This window comes from Narcine bancroftii, chromosome 1 (genome assembly GCF_036971445.1).
Source record: "Narcine bancroftii isolate sNarBan1 chromosome 1, sNarBan1.hap1, whole genome shotgun sequence".
Classification (NCBI taxonomy): domain Eukaryota; kingdom Metazoa; phylum Chordata; class Chondrichthyes; order Torpediniformes; family Narcinidae; genus Narcine; species Narcine bancroftii.
The window spans coordinates 149864441-149890761 of record NC_091469.1 but is presented as its reverse complement, the minus strand read 5'-3'; the positions used below and the strand labels follow the sequence as shown (position 1 = coordinate 149890761).

At 44.9% G+C, this 26321-nt stretch overlaps 1 protein-coding gene across 2 annotated transcripts in view; it reads right to left on the bottom strand.

Annotated features, from left to right (window-relative positions):
* The window catches only part of sh3rf1 (SH3 domain containing ring finger 1), a 226605-nt gene extending 201415 nt beyond the window's left edge, over nucleotides 1-25190 (bottom strand). For both annotated transcript variants that reach the window (XM_069941645.1, XM_069941652.1), the window contains exons 1-2: nucleotides 25067-25190; nucleotides 21448-22002 (exon numbers count right to left, since the gene is read on the bottom strand). In XM_069941645.1, the coding sequence (XP_069797746.1) occupies nucleotides 21448-21843 (396 nt within the window). In that variant the 5' untranslated portion in view covers nucleotides 21844-22002; nucleotides 25067-25190. The remainder of the gene's footprint in view (nucleotides 1-21447; nucleotides 22003-25066) is intronic.
* Nucleotides 25191-26321: the final 1131 nt, after the last annotated feature.

Here is a 26321-nt window from a genome sequence, read left to right as displayed (position 1 = left end):
CTGTCAGACCATTTTAAAATAGAAGCATGTTGTCTTTTCACATCATTTCATGCTTCACAAAGCCTTTGAATTTGGCATATTTCTCACAGATGTTTGCATGCTTATTTGCCTTTAAACCACTGGCCTCAAATTCAGCCATTCCCTTCCCCCCCACCCCCATCCTTACAAAACTGACAGGAGGAATGTGCAGGGAAATGCTGAAATGCTCTCAAATACAAACAACCAACCTCACCTGAAAACAAGTCAGCGGAAAGCTCTGTCATTTATTGGCAACAAAAGTCCCGAACTATCTTCAAGCTATATGGGTTGAACCCTGTTGGGAACCTAGAGTCCAGAACCAGCCAATTTATACATTAGAAACTGCCTCTTATTTCGACAATAGCTAATCTTTACAAACTCTTAGGCTTTGCGGCATCAAAAAGAAAATTGACCACTAAATAGTGCTGGGAGGAACGGAAATGGGTAATGTTCTATGGCCTTGCGATCAAAGCCATGTGAGTATTATCCTTGGATATTAAACAATAGGCTACTGTTGCTCAACAGTGGATTTTCACCCTTTCTCCTCTGAAATAACTGAAGGATTTTTTAAAAAATTACAAGGCTTTAGCAGGAAGACAGACTTTTAGACCACTTTAAATTGGCTACTTTTGGTGTTAACCAGGTCTCTGGCACAAAAAAACCCCTACATTTCTATTATCTCAAAAATGTCATAACTGAGGCATGTAAGACAAGGTGTTTAATAGTGTCTTTGAAGCGCAATTTAATCAAAACTCCCACAATAGCAAAGCAGTAAGATGAGGAAAATTTGGTGAAGTTACTGCTTTTGCCTTGTTCTCCCAGAATGGACTCCTTCTGTGCCATGACTTTATGACTCAGTAGTGCAATGGAATTTTTTTTGCACTCCCCGAGAGTGACCTCAGATGAAACTTTCATCCAAAAAGACAGTGCTGGAATTAAGTCTCTGAACTTAAGTACAGTAATCAACAGTAAAACCTGGATGTCAGCACTGTACTCGTGCGTTTAGAAACAATACGCTGTCTTGAGAAAAAATTCTTCCTGTTACTTTGAGGAAACAATATGCTGGAGACAAAAAATATACATTCAGTTTTGGCCATAAGTGCATCTGGTGCCATGAAACTTATTGCCTTGCTTCTAACCTCCTGCAGTCTTAGCAAGAAATTTCAACCATCAAACTACAAACAGTAAAAGTTTGCGAGCCCATAACTGTTTCTCTTTATATTCTTGGCCTGAATAATCCAACTCTCAATGCAAATAGGGTAGTTTCCATGGGCAATTATTTGAGGTCAACTTTAAAATGTTCCTGCAGCAAAATTATAGCAAGATGCCTGGAAACAAATCATCTACTCAGCCACAGGTGAGTGGTCTGAAGTGAATGGAAGAGGGAAATTCTAAGCTAGAGGATCTTTCACTCATGACTTGACCTACTTGTCAAGTTGATCAACTGAACAAGGAAATAATTAGCCTTTTAACAAAGGTGTGCAGGCCACTTCCTTAACATACTAGTAACCGACAATGCAGAAGTTATCAATATTTTTAAGCACTTCCTCTTTCATACTGGTAGATCAGCTCTTACGTGGTCAATTGTCTGCCCTCTTAAGTTACAGACACATTTTTAATCTATGCATTCATTTACCAGTATTGATTCAAAGCAGCTGAGTTCTGGTCAATGCCAACTCCTCAACCAGTCACAACACCGACTGACTATTGCTGTGTGCAAACTGGCAGCAGCATTTCCAACATTTCAACAATAATCACATTTTTAAGTACTGCACTTAATTTTTGTTAAGACCTTGGGATGAAAATTGGGGGTTTAATTTTTTAAGTATCCCGTACAATGCATCAAATCACACGCCACAATTATGGAGACGACTCTAATTTATGTACCAAAAAAAACAATCTAGTGGAGGATCTGAGTGGGTCAAGGGCATCAGCGAAAGAAAGAGTGGTCAGCATTTCAGGTCAAAACCCTTTGTCCAGTTCTGACTCGAACTGTTCTATTTTCTATTCTATTTTCACCACTGATGCTTCTCGACCCGCTGAGTTCCTCCAGGAGATGGGGGATTTTTTTTTGCTTCAGATTCCAGTGTCTGCAGTCTCTTGTACCTCTTTTTGAATTATTCCCACTCCCATAGTAACACAGGAGATTTAAGACACACTTGCCACCAACATAGCCACATGTTTCTGCTAAATGATGCTGGAGAAACTAATTAATTTAGCCCCCCCACCCCCAAGCCCCCAAAAGGTTAGTAGACACTGCTCTTGTAAAATGCAGACAACTAACCAACAAAACATATATTAAGTTTCCAACAACTTGCACCTTTAATAGAGTAAAATGTTCCATGCTGCCTCACAGAAGCAATTACCAGACAAATATTACCATGAGTTACCTAAGGGCATTAGGACCAATGAGCTTTAATAAGGTTTGGTAGAAGGTGGATTTTATAGTAAATGAAACTAACAGGGGTGGGCAACCTACTGCCCACAATCCAAATTTATCTGGCCCTCAACCCAATGCATTTGCTTGATCACCCTCAGCCACTCCAACATACACCGTTCGCCGCAATGTCAGGTTTTGTCATCAGTGGCCTCGGGGACTGTGCGCATGGATTAAACATGCCTCAGCAAAGAAAATACTTTATGGCTATATAAATGTCGCCCGTTCCTTTGGGGTCGTGAACTGGACAGCGAAATGACTGTCTTCTCGCAGAATGTTTCTCCATATCATTATAACCAGGAATTGATCATCAACCACATCACTTTCTGCCCCAGGAAAAGTAAATCATCCTGGCACTCCTGGGAACACGCTTCGTCCTCAAGATGGACGCGAAACAAGCTGCGCATGAGTAGCCAGCTGTCCTGCTTGATCCCAGGCCACACACACACACCGATGAATGTGGAGCCAGGCGACCAACGGGGTGAACCTTTCGGAGCAACCCTGAAGCGCCCCCTCCCTTCCCCTGAGCCATTACTGCCACCCACCCTCCTCGCTCCTGAGCTACCACCCTCCCCTCTCCCTACTTCGCTGAGCCGCTCTCTATCCCCACTCCCTACTTCCCTGAACCGCTATCTCTCCCTACTTCCCTGATCTGCTCTCTCTCCCTGCTCAAGATGCCCCCTCTCCCTACTCCCTTGAGACACCACCGCTCCCCTGAGCCACCTTCCTCTTCCCTGCCCCCCCGAGCGCCCCACTCCCCTGAGGCGCTCAAAAAGGCGCAAAGCCAGATGTCCGTGTGAGGGACACTGTGGTGTTCTTTCATCCGATTCCGGCTGCAAGCAAAACTCCTTTACCACAAAGTAAATTGCATTCACTCGGAAATTGGATTTACATCACCTACACGGATTTCAAAACACACCTTAGAGTGCAGAGAAATTAAATAAAAGTGGGAGATCTGGACCAAAGGCAGAAGTTGAGAGGAATACACCATTGCTTCTGCTGAGAAAGATTGAAGATGCTGTATTCGACAAATTTATGTCAGATTATTTTTCAAACTTCTGAACTATTTGAACAATTATTTAAAAGCAACAAGTTGAAATGACAGTTTGCAGCACTCCAAACGCCTGTCTGAAATATTTATATCACTCCTACTGAGTAGTTCGTTTTCCCAGCAGTAAGATTGATAGCACGACTCCTTGAGATGATGTCTTCCTATTGGCATCAACAACTATGTCACTCAATATCAAAATGCTTTCAAACAACAACCAGTTTCCCACTGATTGAGCTGCTGTCTGTTTTCGAGTTAGGTATTTTGTTTTCATTATGACTCTTTTTTTTCTTTTCGGCTTTTTTAAAAAATTGTGTCATTTTTATGACTAACTTGTGATTTTTGGTGTATTTCCAGATTTGAAGATGCCTTCCCTGACTGGAAATGCATCATCGTAGATTTATGGAAGGAATAAGGTCGATCTTACTGCTTGAACTTGATCTTTTGATAAATTATCATCAGTTATGTTCATACATTGTACATTACGTACCTCAAGCAGAGAAGTTAAATAACATAACCAGAATTTCTTTCATTTATGGTGCATCAATGCGGCCCGCCTTTCAACCACTGACACGCCATCCGGCCCACGCACGGTAAAAGGTTGCCCGCCCCGGATTAGAATATAACACACGGCTGAAGTTGGGTGATATTGCTTGCATCTATTGTCTGATTATGTGTCGAATGTGCAGAAAACTTGTTCTTCAACAGTGCTCAAGAGGTTGAGAATTGAAGCAAATGCACGGCCTTCCAATGACCCATGGCGCCAACAAGATACTAACATGGCCTTCCAATGACCCGTGGGGCTAACATACCAACACGGCCTTCTAACGACCCGCAGGGCTAATATGATACCAACATGGTATCTAACATGATACTAACATGGCCTTCCAACAACTCGTGGGGCTAACATGATACTAACATGGCCTTCCAACTACCCGCAGGGCTAATATGATACCAACATGGTATCTAACATGATACTAACATGGCCTTCCAACGACCCGTGGGGCTAACATGATACCAATAGGGTCTTCCAATGACCCGCAGGGCTAACATGATAACAACATGGTATCTAACATGATACTAACATGGCCTTCAAACAACCTACAGGGCTAACATGATACCAACATGGCCTTCCAACTACCCACAGGACTAACATGATACCAACATGGCCTTCCAATGACCCGCAGGGCTAACATGATACCAACATGGCCTTCCAACGACCTACAGGGCTAACATGATAACAACATGGTATCTAACATGATACCAACATGGCCTTCCAACTACCCACAGGACTAACATGATACCAACATGGCCTTCCAACGACCCGCAGGGCTAACATGATACCAACATGGCCTTCCAACGACCCGCTGGGCTAACATGATACCAACATGGCCTTCCAACGACCCGCAGGGCTAACATGATACCAACATGGCCTTCCAACGACCCGCAGGGCTAACATGATACCAACATGGCCTTCCAACGACCCGCAGGACTAACATGATACCAACATGGCCTTCCAACGACCCGCAGGACTAACATGATACCAACATGGCCTTCCAACGACCCGCAGGGCTAACATGATACCAACATGGCCTTCCAATGACCCGCAGGACTAACATGATACCAAGCCAAGCAGCGGAACACCAGTGAGCATTCGAATATCACTTACTGCTATTCACTGCTGACCTACCTCTTAACTGACAGATTTGATGTTCGGCTGAATAATTATGAAGAATAATATCATAACTTCTTTAAAGCTACTGAGTAGAAACCATTTGATTAGATAGCCAGCACCCACTGCCCTTGGTTGAACAAATCGTTATAATCAAACCAGGCTGATCAATTCTCACTACTTTTAACCTGTTTGCATATAGATCTGTGCAGGAAGAGTACATGTTCAGATAAGAACAAAGTAAAAATGAGCAATTAGTTCCATACCTTAGAGATCTAGCGTTCAAACATCCAACTCAAGTTCTGATAGCTTTAATTAAATATTAAATACTTCAAATTCAAACGAACAGCTGTACAATGGTTAAATGGCAGAACAGGGTCAATGGGCTGGATAGTCAATATCTGCTCCTTTGAAGGTCTTATTATGCAGAGAGAAAGCCTGTTAACTGGATATTTCACACATAGAACAACACAGTAAGAAATGTAGAGATCAGTTCATTCAGAGGAAAAAACATAATTTTACTGATGTGAGGTCTGGAAACTGCAGGAAAAGAAACTTGGCTCGATTCGAGTGGGGGTGGGGGGGTGTGGGGTTGAGTGCGTCTTTGTCCAGAACCGTAGGAGGTGGGTAACATTTTAAATAAATATTTCTCATCAGTCTTTCCTCTGGAAAAGATCCTGGAAGGCAAAGATTTGAAGGAAAAGAGTTGCAAAGTGCTGGACTGTTGAAGTAGAACCAGGAAGGTGGTATTGGCAGTCTTGGGCCATGTTAAAGTGGGCCTGATGAAATGAATCCTCGCATCTTGTGGGAAGAAACTGCAGAGACACTTTTTTGGATATTTACATCATCTTTGTGGCAGAAGACGAGAATGTGGCTAATGTTATACCGCAATTTATAAAAATGCAGCAAGGACAAGTCAGGGATCTACAGACCAATGAGTTTGTTCTCAATGGCCAAAATATTGCTGGTATAATTCTGAGGGATAACATCAGATTTCAGATTTATTGTCTGTGTACATACAGGACATCACATAAAACCCTGAGATTCCTTTTCCTGTGAGCACAGCAGAATTATCACTAGTGCAAAAGAAACTGTACACAGAATATATACATAAACAAATACAGAACTGCAAACAACTGTAAATGAATGTAAATAAAGTGACTGTACAATAAGAATCCTTAAATGAGTCCCTGATTGAGTTTGTCATTGAGGAGCCTGAAGATGGAGGGGTGGCAGCTATTCCTGAACCTGGTGGTGTGAGTCTTGTGGCACCTACACCTCTTTCCTGATGGCAGCAGCGAGAACATAGCATGGTGCTTGGTGGTGTAAGGCTTTGATGATTACTGATGCTCTCCGACAGCAGCGTTCCCTATTGTACTCAATAGTTGGGAGGGTTTTGTCTGTGATGTCCTGGGCTGTGATGTTAAAATCCCTCCTTTTGGAGGGATTTACGCTCAGGGGTATTGAAGTGTCCCCATACCAGACTATGATGCAGCCGGTCAGCACACCTCATTTGAAATTTACCAGGATTTCTGAGGTCATGCCAAACCTCTGCCAACTCCTGAGGAAGTACAGGCGCTGATGTGCTTTCTTCACGATGCCATTGGTGTGTTGGGTCCAGGAAAGATCCTCTGAGATACTGACTTCTAAGAACTTAAATTTGCTCACCCTCTCCACCTCTGATCCCCCAATGATCACTGGATTGTAAACCTCTGGCTTTCTTTTCCTGAAGTCAACAATCAGCTCTTTGGTCCTGTATGCTGGGGTCCACAAGGTTTTATACTGTCAACCCCATCAGGTCCCCATCGAACCCCAGGCATGGAATCCTATTGTTGGATGGGGAGATAGATCAGAGGGAGGGGAGGATGCTGAATGGGGAAGGGTGTGCAGGACCGGGGTGAGTGAGGGGGAGAATGCTACTGGATGGGGGTGGTGGGTGCTAGGCAGGGTGGCAAGACATCCAGTTTTAAGCTGGACAGCCTGGCTTTTGAGTCCTCTGTTCTCCACCCAGAGCCAACTCGAGCCAGACGTTAATTTGTCCTCCGAGGTGGGGGAGGGGACGTAGGCCCTACACCCATAAATGGAAGACAAATTAGGGGACAGAAAGGGCATTTACCTGTTAAATGCAGTATCCCGGGGTTCTTAGGACATGCAAGGCTGACTAGTTCATGTGTGGTGTGGGGGGGAAATGTGATGGCGAAGCTCGTAGTGCCAGATGGCGCATGTGTGATGAGGGGGAAGTATGATTGCGGCACTTGAAGGTTCATGGCAGGTAAGACGCCCCCCCTTCCATTCCCCTGTGCTGGACTGGGAGGGGGTGTCGGCAGCTGTGCAAGACCAAGGGTGTTGGTGGGGGAGGCGCTATTTTAAATCGACCCTACCCCCCCACCCCAGTGTTATCAACCCCCTGGCATTTATCGACTCTTTTGATGGTTCCATCGACTCCTAGGGTGTCAATATCAACCCAACTGTACGCTGACTCATCTCCCTCCTTTATGCAACCCACCACCATGGTATTTGTCAGCAAATTTGTAGGTGGCACATATACCAGCATTTGGATAGGCAGAATTCAATGTTTACGAGCCTGTGCTGTCCAATTAACCTTCAACCCCGGAACGTTTTGAAGGGTGGGAGAAAACCGGAAACCTACGCAGACATTGGGAGAATGTAGAGGCAGTGCTGGATTCAAACCCAGGTCGCTGGTAACAGTGATGTGCTAACCTCTCGGCTAACCATACCCACCCTAATCTAATTGGAAATCGAAATCTAATTGGCTTTGCATGAGGCAGTTTGTGTCTCACCTATAATTTTTGAAGAGCTGACCAAGTGCATTGATAAGGGTGCTGAATATATGGACTTCAGCCAGGCCTTTGATAAAATCGTGCATGGCAGATTCGCCTGGAAGGTTAGATCACTGTAGATCCAAGAGAACCTGGCCACTGGATACTAAATTACTTCAAAACTAACGGGGTTGTAGGTTCATTGGGGTATTTGATTGGCACAGGCTTGTGAAGTGTCTTTTACTGTGCAGTGTGACTAAATTTTAACACTATTAAAATTGGCTAAGTAAAAGGAGTCCAAGGGTAGGAGTGGAGGGATGTTTTTCCTGTGGTCATTGGTGTGCTGCAAGGGTTGGTACTGGGTCCATTGTTGTTTCTTATCTATATTAGCAATTTGGATGGGATTGTTCTTTCTTTGGCTTGGCTTCGCGGACGAAGATTTATGGAGGGGGTAAAAGTCCACGTCAGCTGCAGGCTCGTTTGTGGCTGACCAGTCCGATGTAATACACTTGATTAGTACATTCGAAGATGATGCGAGAAGTGATGGTGCAGTGGACAGTGGGGAAGGATGTCTGATTTCTAACAGAATCGAGATCAATTGGGAAGGTGAGCCAAGGAGTGGAAAATGGAATTTAACTCTGGTTAAGTGTGAACCATTGTACTTTAGTAAGTCAAACCAGGGTAGGGCTTGCACAGTGAATGGTAGTGTACAGGCATGTAGGTTGTTGAAAATGGCAAGTCAGATAGACAAGGTACTGAAGATGTTTGAGCACTTGCCTTAATTCGGAGGGATATGAAAATTGGGACCTTACGATTCAGCTTTTAAAGGTGTTGGTGAGTACTATTCGCAGTTCTGGTCATCTAGCTACCCAGGTTCAAATCCAGCACTGTCTGTACTTTCTCCCCGCGTCTGTGTGCGTTTCCTCCCACCCACCAAAACATATGGGAATTGTAGGTTAATTGGTGTATTTGGGCAGCAAGGGGTCGTGGGCTGGAAGAGCCTGTTACCATGCTATATGTCTTACAGTTTTTTTAAATTAAAGCTTGGACATAGTGCACAGTAGATTCACTAGGATGGTGCTAGGACTGGAGATCTTGAGTTATAGGGAGAGATTGGATAGGCTGGGTCTTCAATTCCAAGAGTGGAGGACACTGAGAGGTAATTCTATGGAGCTTTATTAAATCTCGAAGGGCATGGATAAAGTGAATGGTCACAGTCTTTTTGCTGATTCTAGAACCAGAGCACAAAATTTTAAGGTGAGACTGAAGAGCAACTTTTTCCTAGAGGGTGGTCTGCATCCTGAATGAGCTGCCACAATTTTGACATTTGGAAGCTATTTCGGCAGATTTATGGTTAGGAAGGGCTTGGAAGGATACAGACCCCATCCAGAAAAATGGGTCTAGCCCAGAATACCAAATTGGGGTGAAGGGCCTATTTAATGCTGTATGATTATGGTTTGTTTTCTTGGCTATCACATCGATATGGGTGGACCAGGATAGATCACTGGAGATGGCCTATCCGAGGAACTTAATGCTGTCTTTTAGGTCCATTTCAGCACCATTGATGCAGAGAAGTGAGCATCACCCGTCTTCTAGAAATCTATGACCAGCTCCTTCGTTGCGCTGACACTAAGAGAGAAGTTGTTACCCAAGCAACAAGCCACTAGACCCTCTGACTCCCATTTATATTCCAACTTGTTGTCAGAGAACCTGCCAACGATTTACAGATAGAGATGGAGCAGTGTCATGGATGTGCAGGGAGTATAACAAGGAGACACAGGCTTGCGGGGCCTAGGTGTTGAAGATGATCCTCGAGGAGGTGCTGTGAAGAATTCTCACTGACTGCAGTCTGCAGGAAAGGAAGTCATGAATCCAACTGCAGAGGGTAGTTCGAGGTCACCGATGAGTTTATTCGGCACTATTGTGCAGAAGGTGAAGCTATAGACAATAAATAGTCGTCTGATGTAGTAACTGAGAAGACAGTGGTATTCTAGTTCTGTACAAATTATCCTATTCAATGTTCTTTTTTTCTTTCTTTTTTCTTCTTTTCTTTATCATTTATTAAAATAACAGAGCAGACGAAATGCAAGTACAATTCAATTCAGTCGATTTTTATTCATTAAGAAAAGGGTGATACAAAATTAAAACTTGCAGAAGCATTCTGTGGAATCTGTCTGGTTCTAACTAACTGGGGGGGATAGGAATTCTTATGACAGTCAGATATAATTTACTAGAAGAGGAAAACGACAAATGCATTACTGGCACTCCAGAAAATACATTTAGAAATTTCTGCAACATATCACTCAGCCAAAGTTCATGTACAAATCTGACAGCCAATGCCCCCAGTATAATTCTTTACCTTAGGCTGTGTCATGTTTAAGCAGAATAGATTAGATTGCTTAATCAGAATCCAGACTTCACAGGAAATAATTCAATTATTTACACCAACAGACTTGTAAACCAATTCATTATTTTAATCTATAGCCCGGGACTAGGTGAGTTGATGTACCATTTAAAACTGCCAATTTACCTCTTATCTTCTAAAACATTTTGAATCATCTCTAATTGCCTGTGACATCTGACCAGTTAGTATAGGCCAGGAGAAACCAAGATTTCTAATCACTGGTGTGCTTCATTTGCACAATCAACTGAGTTAAACACCCAGTGGTACTTCGTCGCATAGCATCAAACTTGGGCAGTGAGCCACACAACAGGTACTGGGAAGAAAACCAGAAACCTTTCTATGTCCCATATTTGGTTTCTGTCCCATCCACTGCCAGGTCCTGAACTCCCCAACCTCCATTTCTGGGCTATTCTTTATATCCCTTTTTGTAAATTGAAATAAATGCAAGCAGGCTACTGGTGCCAAAGATTCGTCACTGTTTGTGACCAATGCACCATCAATGAAAATCAGGCCAGGAGATAACTGAAGTAACCCCATGCAGTGAAACAAATGGTGTTGCATTTACACCAAAGATTAAAGGGAGGCAATTTGTCTTCGCTTACTGCTGTGACACCAGCTGCTTCAACAATCGCTTTGTTTTAGGTGTTTAATCAGTGCAGGAACTTTTGCTGTGCCAGAAGGAAATAAAAAGTCCTTGAATAATTCTATGTTTCTGCCTCTCATTAACCTCAACTTACTATTTGAAGTGTTTATACAGTACTTACATGATGAAGGACAAACTAGTCTCAATGCAAGTAGTGCAACACGAAGTTCCACAGACGCTGTAATTGTAGTCAAACCACAGAAATGCTGGTGGAGCTCAGCGGGTCTTGCAGTGTCCACGGTGGTGGGGGGGGGGGGGGGGGGTGGAGGTAAAGATAAATAACCATTGTTTCTGGCCTGAGCCCCTCTTCAAGGGCCCATACCTTGAAAAATTGAAGGACTCAGTCCAGAAACGTTGGTTATTTATCTTTACCCCACCTCCCCCCCCCCACCCACCCCCCCACCCATGGGCAATGCGAGACCGGCTGAGCTCCACCAGCATTTCTGTATCAGTGGAACTAGTCTCCAGATTTATACTAAACTAGTGAGAGCATCATAAAGATTATATACAGCAGGACTGATTTTAAAGATCACTCATCTCCGGTGTGCATTAGATTAAGTGTATGCTCCTGGAGGGAGAAGGGTGAGCAAGTCAGAACTTGCAAAGCATTCCTGAAGAGATAATAAATGTAAAAAACGCCAGCTGGTCTTTATATCAGCCCTCCTATGCTTAGGTGCGTCCACCTTCCTTGGTGACTAACACTTACTTGACACATTTTACTCCATCACCTTTAGGGACAATTTATTCATCTGCATTGTTTTTTCCCTCTAATAAAAAGCCAATCTTATAAAAACTAGAAATGCTTCAAAATCCTCGTGAGCTCTTTCCAAATGTGATCCGAAACTTGTCAAATTAATCAATTTCCCCTCATTTATCAACATCCACCCTGCTCTCAAATGTACTGGGAGTATTTCTAACACTTCCAGTTCAGAATGAATTTCTCCATTCTGACATATTCAAATTTCAGATTTAATGCCAGGATGCGGAGATGACATCACATACAACCTTGAGATTCTTCTTTCTGCGGGCGAGGCAGAATGATCACTTATTGGTGGTGCCAAAACAATACTGCCCACAATGCGCACATGTAAGCAAATAAAGAAATGTCAACAAACGGTGCAATCCATGGAAAAAAAAATCAATGATGTGCTCAAGTAAGAGTCCTCAAATGAGTTGTTGAGAAGTTTGTGGCTGACAATGCACAGCAAAAAGGTGGGCCGAAAGAAATCTGAGCAGAGAAAGTGCCGGGTCTATGAATATGGTGGAAGGAAATTCCTGGCTTTAAAAGAGTCCAAGTCCCAGCTTCGAAGACCCATTCTCAGATGTGAAGCCTAAACAAAAGAGCTACAGAAACTAAAATTATACGTGTCACATATATTTAGAAGACTTCTTGCTCCAGTTTCAACTTGTCATTCACTCTGCTGGGATATTATTTACACAACCCAACATTTCCATTTCCACTGTTTATGCAAGAAGGAACCAAGAACTGTGCTTTTCACATCAACAATAACTGCTGCCCTAGGTAATAAAATTATTTGCACAACTGACTCATGACAGTTTGAAGTAGCTGCTTGCTTCTCTAAGCATTTATACGCGCTACAATGCACGTAATCAAGTCTGCTACCTGCAAGCATGTGAGCTGATTCTATTGGATGAGTGTGTCTCTAAATGGTGCATCGTCACACAGCAGTTACTGGAGCAAATATGTGGATCACAGTTTCGCAGCCAGTCAGCCAACCTGGTTATATCAGCAGATGCTTGATTCAGACATAAAACAAAACAAACAGGTATTCACCCGAATGAATGAGGTCTCAGAACTTCCATGACTCCCTGAATGAATAGATTTCTCTGTGGTCAAGTCAGAGTCCAGTTTCAATGTCTGGTCTGAGGTGAGCAGCCATAGGAGCACTCCATTCATCAGACCTTATCAGTGCGGAGGAAAGGAAGTTTCTTCCACACTGAGTGGGGATGCACTACTGGCCAAAGATCAGTAGAGGCTGAGCAGATCTCGGCCAAGATGCCAAAAAAACCCATTTCTGCCTCAAAAAACAGATTACCGATGGGCACAGTGTGACACGGACTGAAGGTATATAACATTATAAGAGGCATGCATAGGGCAGATAGCCAGTGTCTGTTTCTTATGACAAGGGTCTCTAAAACTGGAGGGCTTCAGTTGAACACAAGAGGGAGGAGGTTTAAAGGGAATCTGGGCAGTATTTATTTCACCACACTAATAGCTGGCATCTGGAAAAAGCTGCCAGAGAAGGTGGTGGGAAGCAGAAACAACATTCAAGAGGCATCTGGACAGGGTAGTAAACTGGGCATGGAATTAATGGAAGCAAACACAATTAGTACAGGTAGGCATGATGGTCGGTTCTAGATGTAGTGGGAAGAAGGGCCTGTTTCTATGCTGTCCAACTCTATGACATGAAACATTACCTGCTCTCCTCCCACAGACATTGCCTGACCTGCTGAGTATTTACATTTCAGTTGAGGAAAATGTCAGACATGAACTCTGGGGTGGGGGAGGAAGGGGGAAAAAAAATTGCAGCTACCTTGGAAAATACTTGACATGATCCATTAACCCAAATTTACAATGAGCACAGAAATGAACTTCAATCGTCTCCATTCAGAGAAATTTACAGCCCAGAGAGGCAGCCACTTGGCCCACTTTAACCACGTTTCCAAATCCTTCAATCACATAGAGCCTTTTGGTTACAGCTCTGCAAATGCTCATTCAGCTATGTCAGGTTGGAGTAACAATCATAAATTTCTCAAATCCACCAACATAAAAAATATATATTCAAGTGATTAATAAGAATACCAATCTTTTATTTGCATAACATTGCCCATTGTCCCGTCTCTGCCTGAATCGATTTGCTGTTGAAACCTTCGTCCATGACTGTGTTACCTTTAGCGTGGTAGTTCCAATACTCCTCTGGCCAGCTGATGATCAGAGCTGTCCTTAACATTTAGAATTCAAAACTACACATATTCATCGTACTCATCCAAACCACGGACCCATCACATCTGTACTAGTTGCCTGCATTTGGATAAAGTAAATAAAATGAATTCGTTTACAAAGGCAAAAAGGCTAATAGAGGGCACAGATTTTTTTAAAATCCAAAGTATGGTTTGGATTCAGAATGCACTGCCTGTTACATCAATGTATTGAATAGAGATTCCAAAGATTCATAAATATTTGACTGAAGAAACTACAGAAATATGGGAAAGTGGGATGGAGTAAAACTCCCTTCAAATGAGCATTCCCTTCTCACCTGTTCGATTTCTTTTCATTCAACAATTCCACCATTGCAGTGACTCCTTGCCCAGTTCATTTACGATACCCTATGTTCTCAAATCCACCCATCCCCTCCCTGCTCCTTCACTCCATAGTCCCCTCCTGCACTACAGCCTTTTAAGATATTGGCACTGCACTAGAACCATAGAACACTATAGCACAGAAACAGGTCCCTTCAGCCCTTCTAGCCTGTGCTGAACCATTGTTTTGCCTCATCCCACTGACCTGTACCAAGACCATAACCCTCCAAACCACTCCCATCCATGTACCTGTCCATTCTCCTTAAGTGTTAAAATTGAGCCTGCATTCACCACTTTAGCTGGCAGCTCATACCATACTCTCGTCACTCTCTGTGTGAAGACATTCCCCCTAAGCTTTTATCCTTTCAATCTTAACCCATGTCCTGTTTTGTATCTCACCTACCGTCAGTGGAAAAAGCCTATCTAAATTTACTGTCTCTCCCTCCCCCTCATAATTTTAAATACCTATCAAATCTCCTCACTCTTCTACGCTCCAGGGAATAAAGTCGTAACCTGTTTATCCTTTCCCTGTAACTCAGTTCCTGAAGTTTGGGCATCATCCTAGAAAATCTTCTCTGCACTCTTTCTATCTTATTGATAGCTTTCCTGTAGTTAGGTGACCAAAACTGCACACAGAACTCCAAATTTGGCCTCACCAATGTGTTGTACATCTTTACTATAACATCCCAACTCTTCTACTCAATGCTTTGATTTATGAAGGCCACTATGCCAAAATCTCTCTTTATAACCTTACCCACAAGTTATGCCACTTTCAGGGAATTGTGTATCTGTATTCCCAGGTCTCTCAGTCTACCGCACTCCTCAGTGCCCTTCACCGTGTATGTCCTTTCTTGGTTTGTCCTTTATCTCACACTTGCCTACATTAATTTCCATCTGCTATTTTTCATCCCATTTTTCCAGCTGGTCCATATCTCTCTGGAAGATTTGAAAATCTTCTTTGCTGTTCACAACACCTCCAATCTTAAATTTTAAATTATTTTTAAAAATTTAGAGATGCAGCATGGCAACAGGCCATTTCGACCCACGAGTCCATGCTGCCCAATTTATACCCAATGAACCTACACCCCTGGTACGTTTTGAATGATGGAAGGAAAACGGAGACCCCAGAGAAAACCCATGCAGACACAGGAAGAACATAAAGAGAGTGCGGGACTCAAACCCCGGTGTGGACCCAATCGCTGGCGCTGTAAAGTCGTTTTGCACTCTCTGCTCTGCCAACTGTGCATTTGCAAACTTGCTGATCCAATTTGCCACATTATCATCCAGATCATTGATAGAGATGACAAACAACAATGGTCCCTGAGGCACACTTCTAATTGATCTGGCACTTCCCTTGCTCTATGACTGACAACCTTCGAAGGCTATAGTTCCTCCTGGTTAAATTCTCTCCAAGAAAAGTGAAGTGTCTTGGGGCTGTTTGCTGCAATGTATTTTGCTGAACAGATGGTCAAAAGGCCAGAATTACTCACAAAGGGATTTCTTGTGCTGCATTGATTATAAAGCAGTTAAATTATTAGGCAAGAACTGCACAAACACTTCATTTTCTGTAACTATAGTAACAAGCCCAAGGATTTGGTTGCTAGTAATACAGCAGTTCAATGATATAAATTCACGAGGACCATTGATGCACTGCACTCGATGGTAAAGATGTCAACACAGGTACTTGTGTGTGTTTTTGAAGGCAAGACAAGGGTTCCAGGGCCAAGGACAAGAATTTGGGTTGATGAATAAACTGCTGCTAATATCTTTCTTTTCACTATCGAGGCTTCCTCTTTGAAACTGCGATGTCTTTTAAAATCAATGGGTACAGACATCTGGGACATGGTAGATGCATTGGAAGCACCCAGCTGAAAATTCCACAAAGACATATTTGGAGTCCATGCTGAGAGAGAACAAAAATGTGATACCTGCTCTCTCCACAAGATCCATATTTTCCATAAGGTTAAAACAGGTGATTTTTAACCATAAACTGCACACTAAATTTCCTCTCCCAGGTTAATCTCCCCAATTCAGAGTACCACCAAGCAGGATATTTCATAGCCAAGTTGGTGCATGGAAACACACCCACATTAACAGGAGATGCACCAACAAGTGCGCATTTCAAATTTTCCATCTATTGTCCTTTCCCAAAGATAAAACACAAGAGATTGAAGGGGAGTCCAACAGGCAACATTTAAACTTGTGACCAACATCTAACCACAAATCACTCAACAATGTGCCTGCCCTTGCCATCACATTAACTTGTGAGAAGGCAAAGAAAGGAAGCATCATGCAAAGGCTCAAATAAGGAGAAATTCAGAGATGAACTTTTGGGTTTGAGGTCTTGCGACAAAAGGGTCTCTCACATGATACTGGATTAATTTTCTGCTGGTGACAGCATAAAATTGTTTGTGATAATTTTCACATTATGTTTTAACTGAGAGATTTAAAATAAGTGGATTAAAACACCAATGCAAGATATTAACCAACAATGCACACAGCAATTTATCAACTCAAACAGTTAAATAGAAACCTATTTTTCAACAATATTAAATCAATGGATTTCTAAGGCAGACCAGAAGGAACAGAGGATGGCTGGAATGTACAAATCATTAAAATGTAGACAAGTATGGGAAAAGATCAAAGGCTCAATGAAGAGCTAGAATTATTATCTTGAGCAGATTAATATAAAATAATAAAAAATTATGTTGCCGAACTATAAAGAATGTGCAGACCACATCTGTAAGCGGCTAATAGGCACCACACTCAAGACAGGAGCTATTTCTAATGTTTGGGAAGATTTTAATTAAGTGACATTGTTTAAAAAAGAGACACGCTGTTCAGGAGTAAGTGAAATTAGGAAACAGTTCTACTTGTAAAAGATGCAAAGCAGTGAGCTTTCTTCCAATTGGGAACAAAATCTAGGATTGATATCAATCTGAAAAATGTCTGGAGAAAACATACCTGGAGATAGTTTACAAATCAACCATCATCTAATTTTTCAGAAACTAAATCAGAATTTATTAACATAATCAAGTCATATATTCAGTGTTGATTCAAAAGCCTTTTAAAATATTCCTGAAATAAAGAGAATACTTTCAAACATTTGGCGTGAATCCATTTGGATACTTCCCCACGCCCTCTGCATGCCAAGGGAGTATTTTCCTTAGGGTAGACAAAGACTACAGGTATTAGTCAGACCAATGGAATTTTCAGTCTGATGACACAATACCAAATCAAGGAATGAATGGGCCACAAAAGAATTTAGCTTCAGACAAGATCAATACAGAAGTCCCATTCTTCTGCAATGTTTCACATCAAGTAGAAGCAGCAAGATCAGAAACAACAAATTTGTGGTGTTAACTTTTTCTGAATAGTTTTAGGGTGGAGATATTTATCTAGATTTATGGGCAACTCAACTGGGCGTTGCTACAGTAATTGCTCAATGCCTCTGAGGCATTTTACTGAACATCATCTTCATGGACGGGAGGGGTATGGATTGGGTGCAGGTCAATAGGACTAGACAGAATAGTTCAGCACAGACTGGAAGGGCCTGTTTCTGTGCTATAATGTTCTATAGTTTTATCTCAAAACTTATCACACATGCTGATAGGGAGTGTGACAGTCTGGACTGTACACACTGGTTGAAATATTTCTTGTGAATTGGCAATTTCAGAAATGAACGATTCATACATCTTGGAAATGGAACAATGAAGGGTATCAATTTGATTGCAGTGGCACTCAGTACTCCGCGTCTCGTATCTTTAGCAAATCACCCCTTTGCACTGTAGCCTGGCAGTAGCAAGTTCCCCTTGGCATTGACATGAGACTGAACAATTCCCAGGGGGCGAAACAGTCAACCATTAACTGTCTGATAGCTCATGCCTCAGACGTGCATTAATATTTATCACAGAGTTAGACTACAATCAGCAACATTTCCTGCATTTGTTTGGTTAATTTGGCATCGTGGTCTTAGTGAAAAGATACTGAATTATAAATGATAATTCCCTGTACAAGATAAACAGGAAAAACATTAGCAACGCCATTGTCATATAAATTGCATCACTTACGGATGTGGTGTGGGGGGGGGGGGGGGAGGAGATTCTATTGAGAATCCACAACAATCCTGTGGACATTCAAACTTCAATTTCAGCATTCAGTTCGCAATAATTATCAAGTCACAATTTAATGTGGTATCATATGCGCTGGGTGGGTCACGTCTCCAGAATGGAGGACCATCGCCTTCCCAAGATCGTGTTATATGGCGAGCTCTCCACTGGCCACCGTGACAGAGGTGCACCAAAGAAAAGGTACAAGGACTGCCTAAAGAAATCTCTTGGTGCCTGCCGCACTGACCACCGCCAGTGGGCTGATATCGCCTCAAACCGTGCATCTTGGCACCTCACAGTTCGGCGGGCAGCAACCTCCTTTGAAGAAGACTGCAGAGCCCACCTCACTGACAAAAGGCAAAGGAGGAAAAACCCAACACCCAACCCCAACCAACCAATTTTCCCCTGCAACCGCTGCAACCGTGTCTGCCTGTCCCGCGTCGGACTTGTCAGCCACAAACGAGCCTGCAGCTGACGTGGACATTTACCCCCTCCATAAATCTTCGTCCGCGAAGCCAAGCCAAAGATGTGGGTCTTCCAAATACATTTTGTGTGACTTGGGGTTAAGACAACTGTTCAGACTTTATATAAGTTACTGTCCAAACTTCCTAAAGTTACATTTAAACCTTCTCCATGACAATTCCACACATCATATATTCCCTTCTGGGGAAGGGAATTGTAGTATCAACCAGGTGTAAATGGAATGCTGGTTTCAAACCACTCTCCAAAAAACAATTGCATCCCGCCCAAAGTTTGCCTGGAGCTGGAAGTCATCTCAGAGCAGACAGGCAAAGATAATTGATATGGATTTGACAAACATGTTTCAATAGTCAGCAATATCCAAACAATTTGGAACAGGTTCTTACTGCAGTTCTCTAAAGCAGTGGGCATGTGGACTCAGGCTGGCTGACACTGGACTGAGGAGTGCGAACTGGATGGAGACTCCAATAAAACACAATGGAGATTAAAATAGCAAGTCTCAACGTGCACAGTGTCAAACACTGTTGTTGTGCATCCTGTCTGAGCATCTTACTGCAAGGAGGCAACTTTGTATTCACCAAAGTCAAGAAGGTGGTTGTGGTGGGTGGGGGTGGTCTCCTTGTGGTGGATCTAACATATACCCGACTCCGGCCAATCAATGTGCACACCTCACACACATCTTCCAGTATCTCCCACTGTTAATGGCGATGTCCAGGTCGGTCGGCCTGGCCAGTAACTTCAACTGCATCATCGATGCAGCTGGACCATCCAGCAGACTGACGAGAGTTCCTCCAGACAAGTAATGGAGAGGGTTAAGGACTCTCATCGATGCCTTCAGCAACCCTGCAGGTGGAGCACAGCTGCAGTCCACCTGGTCGAGATTGGACAGTTCAACCTGGTCTCAGATAGACTTTCTCTTCGTCATGATGACAACCACCAACGTCAAGCCAATGTTCTTTTCCGACCGCTGAGTCCTTTGCACCTGTCGCCGACAGGAGGACCAGAAGGTGGGCAGGGGAACATGGAAGTTAAACGTGTACTTGCTAACCCCAGAGAAGTCAGGAACTATAGAAGGAGTGCATGGAAAACTATGAAACCCTCCTTTGATTCCCCAGTAAAATGGCGGGATGCAACCAACGAGAACATCAAGAGGTTCTTTATCCTCAAAGGTGTTTAGAGAGCAAGGCAGAGGGAACTGAGTCAACTCTAGACTGACCTGCAGCAACTCCTCCTTCAGCAGTTGAGAGGGATGGATGTGAGAGAGGAACTCCAAGAGGTGAAGAGCTGGGAAGCTGCATTATTCACCTCAGAGTCCTCAATCATCTCCTGAATCAAATTCCGTACGGTAGAACAGGATGATACATGCTCACGTCTCTTCCTCCAAAAGAATCACAGAGGAAGCCTTCTGGAAGTGGAATGGCTCAGTCACATTCTCATAGATGGAATACAGAGGATCAGCAGATTCTTTTGTACCAATCTGTATGACTAGAGCCAGAGGCAGAATGGTCTCCCAAAACTTCCTGTCCCCTAGCAGAGGTCTAAGACAACAGCAAGCAGGAGCAAGTCTGGACCAGCCCTGGGGAGATGATGGACTCCATCTGGTCCTTTGCATTGAGTAAACTCCAGGAAGCAATAGTTTAACAGCTCAGTTGTTCACAGCCCTGTAGCACTGGATGCACCTGGACCTGCTCACAATGCTATGCTCCTGCCAGGCAACACGTCAGACTCTATGAGGAGGGGCATCATTACTCTCATTTTCAAACAGGTGGGGGAGAAGGAGACTGTCAGGAATTGGAGACCCATATCGTCGTTAAACATTGACTATAAGATCCTGTCCAAGGCCATCACCAATCGAGTCAAGTCTGTTCTGGGACGCGATCTGGGACGCGTGATTCACCCAGATGAACCAATATGGTTCCGGGCAGAAATATCTCTGACAGCCTTGCGCTGCTTAGGGTTACGAGCATGACAAGAGGGTGGACAACTGCCTGGTCCAAGAGAAGGCTTTAGACGAGACCAGAGAGCGCGTACGCGTGCTCTTCAAAACAAGTTTTCAAACCACTTGAAGCATTAAAGTCTAGGTTCAAGGACAGTTATTTTTTTCCCCAACAGCTTTCAGGATCTTGAACCTCCCTACACCACCAGAACCACAAACTACTCCAGGATCTCAAGATCTGTATGCATTATTTTAGCATCACTTTATTTTGCACTAACTGCATCTGTGAATATTTATTTACCCTTTTAGATTTTATGACCTCTTTTTCTGTAACTTAATTATACTATTGCAGTTAGTGCGCAGCTGCACCAAGGAAGAATTTCAGTGCATCTGTACAGGGCTCACAGATACGACTATAAACTCTCATAACATGTTACAATCTATTTAAATCAATTGCATGCAGTTAAAGTTGCTGATAGAAATCTGTTCCTTAATAATGCTTCGATATGCAAATAGCATGTTGATGGGACATGGCAAAACATGCAGAATATTACATTTGCCACAAGCAAACACTTGACTTCTTCAAATACTTTACTTACCCTAACTGGGGGGCTCCGTGCCTGCACACGGTGAGTGTTCTGAAGATCACGCAAGGCAATGCTGCAATTTGCAGAAGTGATGACTCCATTGCTTTGCCCCCTGGAGGTACCATTGACATTATTGTTGCCATTCACGCTGCCGTTGCCAGATCTCCGCGGCCGGTGTTTAATGCCATCGAGCAACCGAACCAGCAGGATGTTGGTCGGGAGTTCGTCAACCCCGCAGTCCACCAACGTCCGGCACTCTGGGCAGCGCAGTTCGCTCCTGGAGCTCAAGATCCCCTGCAGGCACCGGCGACAGAAGGTGTGCTGGCAAGGCAGTACTTTGGCTGTGGCATCCAGCCTCTCCAGGCACACAGGACACTCCAGCAAGTCCAGCAAAACCGACTCATCCATTCTGCGCCTTTCTGTTTCCAAGCCTTCAACTCGGGACAGGCTTCCAAAGAAACAAATGCATCACAACTAAGATTCTGCCGAATGGTTAGCAATTTGATTTCCAGTCAAGCTTCATCACGTCACATCCATTCCCTTCAAGTCAATGTTCAATCAACTACTCTGCAATACAAGAAAACAAATGTAAGGAAAACAAGTGGCTGTGGCAGTGAGTCCATAGCATCAGACCTCGATAAAGGGCTCAAGCCTGAAACATTAATTATGTATCTTTATCTTTGCTATATAAAGTTCACTGTATGACCTGCTGTTTTTTTCCAGTGTTTTATGAAAAAAAATGTAATGGATTTGAATATGTGCAATTCTGCAAACATAATCTATAATTAATTTTACTTTTTAAAACGTCTTTAGTTTTTCAGAAAATAAAATTTGTAATTAAAGGAGGGCAGGAGTCAGCCAGTCAGGGGGTACATTCAGTTGGTTTCTTAAGAGAGACAGTACCATAAAGATGAGCCAAATGGTCATTTTCTATCGTCTTTAGCTGATGCACAGACGTGCCCACATGCTGCAAAACTATTTACCCAAGTACATGTTGTCAGTACACTCTAGTACAGTATTCGAAGACAGTCTAATCCCCCACCCCCCATTGGGTTTGAAATAGGTTCGGGAACCACAACAATGTCGACGAGAGTAAATTATGCCCTTTAGAGTTTGAAACTCCACTCTGCCCAAACTGTCACAGGTCCTCTCAGAAAAGCACAAGTGCTGATATTGTTTTTACGTTCAACTCTATAAGAACAAAGGCCTCCTTTGGAAGCCCATGAGGAAAGTGAATACGTGTTATCGTCATTACACAGGTAATTATATTAGAGACATCACAATGTGATGACATATTGAAGATCCCCTGGGGGAAAACTCTGAGGCAGATTAGTATTCATACCCTTTGACCAATTGCAAGTCTAATATGCATTATCTGTCCAATGCGAGGTTTAAAGAAAAACGATTTCCCGCTACAATCTGTTATGCTTTAACAATGTTGGGTTAGAAAACAAGATTATGCACACTTTTAGACTTGACTATTTGCATTTAAGTGACAGTTTCAATAAAGAATAAGTCTTAAACATGACTCTAAAATGTATGCAATCATCATCGGAAAAAAGGGATTGAATTTCGTTGTGCAATTTCCTTCTGAGCTTTGTGGGTCTGCCAATCTATCAGCAGAGCTCAGTGCTCCCCGGGCAGCCACTGGGGACATTGAGGATCACAGAAGCACTCAGTGCCTCATGACAGTGTGAGGAAGTGGCGCGAGGAGCAAGGACTGACTGCAGTCTGAAAGGGGAGATGGGGATGGAGAGGAAGGAGAACCTCACAATAATGCGGGTCAGTCATGGCAAAATGAAGGAAAAAGGCTGGGGAAGGGGCCGGGGTAACGTGAAAGTGAACAGGGCAACTAGATAATGGGGAGAGATTGTGTGTGCAGAGAGAGAGCACACAAAGGAAAGGGAGGTGAGGAGGAGAGTAGGAAATGTGGGGAGAGGGGTGGGAGGGATGGGGAGTGTAGATGGTGGAAGTAGGAAGAGGGGGCAGTAGTGAGTGGGGGTAGGGTAGTGGGGAGAGGGGACTGGGTGATAGGGAAGTAGGGAGGTGGGAAGAGGGAGTGGGGAGAGGAGGTAGGTGGAGAGAGAGAGAGTTGGGAGATGGAGTGAGGGAGAGTGGGGATTTGGGGAGAATGGGTGCAAAGTGGGAGTGGTGGGGAGAGGGAAGTGGGAAGGAAGTGGGAAGGGGAGGAAGAGGTGGGGAGAGGAGGAGCAGGTAGAAGGGAGTGGGGAGAGGGGTCGGAAGAGGGATGGGAAGAGAGGGGAACAGGAATTGGGAAGAGGGGGAGAGAGGGGAGTGGGGAGGAAGGGGAATGGAGAGAAAGAGGAAGTGGATGGATTTGGGAAAGTGGGGAGTGGGAGGAGAGGGGGGATTAGGGGAGAGGGGGGATTGGGGAGAGGGGGATTGGGGAGAGGGGGGATTGGGGAGAGGGGGGATTGGGGAGAGGGGGGATTGGGGAGAGGGGGGATTGGGGAGAGGGGGGATTGGGGAGAGGGGGGATTGGGGAGAGGGGGGATTGGGGAGAGGGGGGATTGGGGAGAGGGGGGATTGGGGAGAGGGGGGATTGGGGAGAGGGGGGATTGGGGAGAGGGGGGATTGGGGAGAGGGGGGATTGGGGAGAGGGGGGATTGGGGAGAGGGGGGATTGGGGAAAGGGGGGATTGGGGAAAGGGGGGATTGGGGAAAGGGGATATTGGGGAAAGGGGATATTGGGGAAAGGGGGATTGGGGAAAGGGGGGATTGGGGAAAGGGGGAATTGGGGGAAAGGGGGAATTGGGGGAAGAGGGGGATTGGGGGAAGAGGGGGATTGGGGGAAGAGGGGGATTGGGGGAAGAGGGGGATTGGGGGAAGAGGGGGATTGGGGGAAGAGGGGGATTGGGGGAAGTGGGGGATTGGGGGAAGTGGGGGATTGGGGAAGTGGGGGATTGGGGAAGTGGGGGATTGGGGAAGTGGGGGATTGGGGAAGTGGGGGATTGGGGAAGTGGGGGATTGGGGAAGAGGGGAAGTGGGGGAAGAGGGGGAGAGGGGTGAGGGGGATTGGGGAAGAGGGGAGAGGGGGATTGGGGAAGAGGGGAGAGGGGGATTGGGGAAGAGGGGAGAGGGGATTGGGGAAGAGGGGAGAGGGGGATTGGGGAAGAGGGGAGAGGGGGATTGGGGAAGAGGGGAGAGGGGGATTGGGGAAGAGGGGAGAGGGGGATTGGGGAAGAGGGGAGAGGGGGATTGGGGAAGAGGGGAGAGGGGGATTGGGGAAGAGGGGAGAGGGGGATTGGGGAAGAGGGGAGAGGGGGATTGGGGAAGAGGGGAGAGGGGGATTGGGGAAGAGGGGAGAGGGGAATTGGGGAGAGGAGGGATTGGGGAAGAGAGGGGATTGGGGAGAGGGGGGATTGGGGAGAGGGGGGTTTGGGGAAGAGGGGGGATTGGGGAGAGGGGGGTTTGGGGAAGAGGGGGGATTGGGGAGAGGGGGGATTGGGGAGAGGGGGGATTGGGGAGCAGTGAGGGGTGCTGAGGCGCGGTCGAGGGGTGTGTGGCGGGGGCTGGAGAGGGGGATGTGCTGTGGGTGCAGGGACAGAGGGGTTGAGGGGCAGGAGCTGTCCTCCACAGTGACCCTCCCTCCCGCTCCCTCTCCCTCTCACCCGCCGCCTCGACTCCTCCCAGTCGCTGTCGTGGTCTCAGCCCCTCTGGCCACCACCGCGCCGGGAGCGCGGACACGATCCGCTCCGACCCGCAGCCAACGCAACCCGCCGCCGTTGCCAGGCCGCCCAGTGAGAGCAGTGCGCAGGCGCGCGAGCCGGGCAAAGCGCCTGCGCGCCTCAGGAATGCCGGCTCGTGCCTACGCCTGCGCCTCTCAGGAGTGCCGACAGCTCTCCGCGCCTGCGTGTCTAAAAAATGCCGGCCCTGTTGGTGTGCACATTTCAGGTTGAGAGAAACCAACTAACTTTCTCTTCAGGACTGTTCAAAGCTTTTATTCGAGATTGCCAGTACTTGAAACATAGATACAACACATCAAGAAAAAAAAATGGAAGCAACAGTATTTTTCCAAGAGTTATGGGTTTATTCTTTTTAAAAAGGGCTGTCTGCAGTCCATCCAAGTCAAACCTATCCATTTCTTCAGTAGCTGCCTCACTGTTACTTGTCGAAGCTTTTGGGAAATGTAAAGTGTTCAGTCCACACCATCCTCCCCACACATGCCCTCCAACCATTACTCACTCATTCCCTGGGAAGGATCACCACTCAACACCATTGCTCACGGGAAACCATTCCTCCATCCGCACTCGGCCCAAACTGAGGAGTTTGCAGTTTCTTCACTGGAGGGTGGAGGTTCACACCTGGTTCCTAGCAAAGTACTCGGACGTGAGGATCAAGAGCTCTCGACTCAATCAGCACACTTCCTGGGAGCACAAAGCATGAACGCCAGTGTTGCAATCTCCTTCTTGGGTCTCTGCAGATACTTGCCTCCTCCTGTGGCAGGAAATTCCGCCCTGCTCATGGCATCTTTCAGCTACTCCTGTCAGGGAAGAGATACAGGGATATCAGAGCCAGCACCACCAGGCTGAGGAACAGCTTCTTACCACAGGCAGTGAAAAATGACCAAAGGAACTGCTCACACTGACCATCCAAGACTCTAATTTTTTGTCCTGCATGTGTATTCTTTGCCTGTATCTATGTTACGTCTGGTTGTGTGTCTGCACACTTTGCACCGTGGACAGGAGAACGTTGTTTCGTTGGGTTGTACTTGTGCAATAATAATTAAAATAAACTTGAAGGTTCTCCATCCACTGAGAAGAGATTTCTCCCAGTCTCAATCCACATCCCCTTGTCCTGGACTCCTCAGTCAGGACAAACATCATGTCAGTCAAGTTTAAAAGTCTCAATGAAATCTTTCATTCT